Source organism: Euprymna scolopes, chromosome 22 (genome assembly GCF_053919585.1).
Source record: "Euprymna scolopes isolate OS-2025 chromosome 22, ASM5391958v1, whole genome shotgun sequence".
Classification (NCBI taxonomy): Eukaryota; Metazoa; Mollusca; class Cephalopoda; order Sepiida; family Sepiolidae; genus Euprymna; species Euprymna scolopes.
In genome coordinates, this window is record NC_136503.1 from 37,655,753 (window position 1) to 37,658,252 (window position 2,500).

A 2,500-nucleotide genomic window follows, 5' to 3' on the forward strand; every position below is an offset into this window, starting at 1 on the left:
TAACTTCACATTATATGATAGAGGGATGACAACATAAAAAGCTCAACATTTAATAAAAATGGAATGTGTTCTGACAAACTCTAAGCACTTGTACCTCTTCAATATAAATACCCCCCTCGACTATTCAATGCAGAAATTCAAATGTAATGTTAACAAACATCTTGCTGCTCAACTCTCTACATAGTGTTCCTGTAGTAATAGTAACCCCTTACATCGAAGTAGCACTGGGGGTAAAAAAAAAAAACACAAACACACACACAAACATCAATATTAAAACATAAAAACAAAATTACTTTGTTGGGTCCATGGATTGACTTAAATTTACCATGCGAGGTCCCATCTTGTTGCGTTCATTTTTCTCCCATCCAACGAAAGTTGGGCATTCTACAATTAAGAGAATAAAAAGATAAATAAAAACAGACTTAATCATTTTCTTTTTTTTTCTGTCGTGTAGGAAAGCTGTTGCTTGAGAAACATCTTGAAATGCTATTTACCATCATAGTATTTGGCAATATTTCTGAGATAAGTTAGTGTTGGTATTTGCATATTTTGAAATACGATTTACAATTTTTTATATTTCTTGTTGTGTTGAGATCCTTTGTGATAAGGTTTTAGAGTGATCTCCCTTGTTTGTTGTTGATTATTGATTGGGCAAACAAAGATGGTGGTTTGGACATATGGACATGTGTCCATGATTTGATTTATCTAACAACATTTCTTAGATCAGATATTGTTGGTATTTACATTTTTTATAATGAAATTTTCAATCCTTAGCATTTAATTATATTTCTGAGATCCAATGCCGTTAGTATTTCTATGTTTTAGACTGTTGCCATTTTCACTACATTTCGGGCGTTTTATTGTCCAACCATCTTTACATGGATTTTGTTTGAAATTTTTGGATGATTACTATCATCCAAAAATTTCAAATTTATTTAATCTACTTGGGTAGATTGCTCTCAACTACAGGATGTTCAGGATAAACTTGATACTTTATGGAAAGAAAATAATGTCATATCTTGGCCAATAATTGATATATTCTCAAAATTTAAAGTGCATTTCTTAAGGTATTTTTTGTTAAATACAGCTTACTCAAATCTGCCCTAAATATCCACCATAGCTTCCAACTCCAACTTAAACACGTTTGTGTATAAGTTGGAGTTGGATATTTAGTGGTATCAAATTTAATTTGGTGGCACTATTAGTTGCTGAATTATGATCATTTCAAGTTTTTTGGAAATTAGAAAATTCAACATCGGTCATATTGGTCCATAAACCAAATTTAAAAAAAAATTCATCATGATTTGGTTCAACTGCTAGCACGGTGAATCTTCTTAATACTTCATACAATCAAGCTAGATTTTTCGGTACTTGCACAGTTTAATCAAGACATTAAAGAATGAAAATATCAAAAAAAGGTTATATTGTATGTATCCGTTTTCAACTGAGGATATCCGAAAAAAAAATTCACTTAATTTGATCGAGTATTTTTTTTTTTTTTTTTTTTTTTTTTTTTTACAGCAGAAAAACACGTTTTTATGAGAGCGCGTTGAAGGCAGACATCTTGGATTTAAAAAGATTTTTTATTTGAATTTTAGAACACGCAACGGGTAGATAACTCCAGTTAAAGCGCAGACACACCCTCCCCATCTTTAATACTAGCTTTTCTTCCTAAGAATCGAACCTTTTGCTCGGTATTATAACAAATTGTTTTTTCGATGTAAAAAAAAAAAAATAAAAATAGAAATAAAAAAAAAATAAAAAACTACTTGAAGTGAAATTATTTTTTGGAGAACTTCCTTCCATAACGGATACGTACAATTTAAACTTTTTTTTTCAATATTTTCATTTTTTTAATGTCTTGATTAAACTGTACAAGCACCGATTTTTCTTCTAAAAGTAAACCAATAAAATAAAATAAAAATCCTCATAAAAAACACAAATTGATAAAAACATAAAAACTTCTTTAGCATTCCATTCAATAAAGTTTTCAACTTGTATTTTTTTGGTGTAAAACAATTTAAAACTCTATATTGACGAGTGTCCCTTTTTTTCTTAAAGATAAAATTACCCCTATATACATACAGATAAACAATATAAAATTTAAAAAAAAAGCAAAAAAAAAAAGAAAGTCTTTTCTCCAAATGAGAAATAAATTGACCATCATTTATATATTCCATTTTATATGTTGGCAGGCATTAGACAAGTTTAAGAAATTGACTTCCAAAGTAACCTATTTCTACCCAGGTTTTTATTTATCCATCATATTCGTTTTTATTATTTCATCCCACATTTTCCCTGGCCAATCCTTGTGAACTGAGCCTGTTATATATATATATATATAGTCATCCATATATATATATATATATAGTCATCCATATATATATATATATATATATATATATATATACATAGTCATCCATATATATATATATAGTCATCCATATATATATATATAGTCATCCATATATATATATATATATATATAGTCATCCATATA

General features: G+C 28.3%; 1 protein-coding gene across 1 annotated transcript in view; it reads right to left on the bottom strand.

The window, feature by feature from the left end:
- The window catches only part of LOC145243975 (ubiquitin-like modifier-activating enzyme ATG7), a 93,453-nt gene that overhangs the window by 39,631 nt on the left and 51,322 nt on the right, over window positions 1–2,500 (bottom strand). The window contains exon 10 of the mRNA XM_080107110.1: window positions 294–384. Within this exon, the coding sequence (XP_079963236.1) occupies window positions 294–384 (91 nt within the window). The remainder of the gene's footprint in view (window positions 1–293; window positions 385–2,500) is intronic.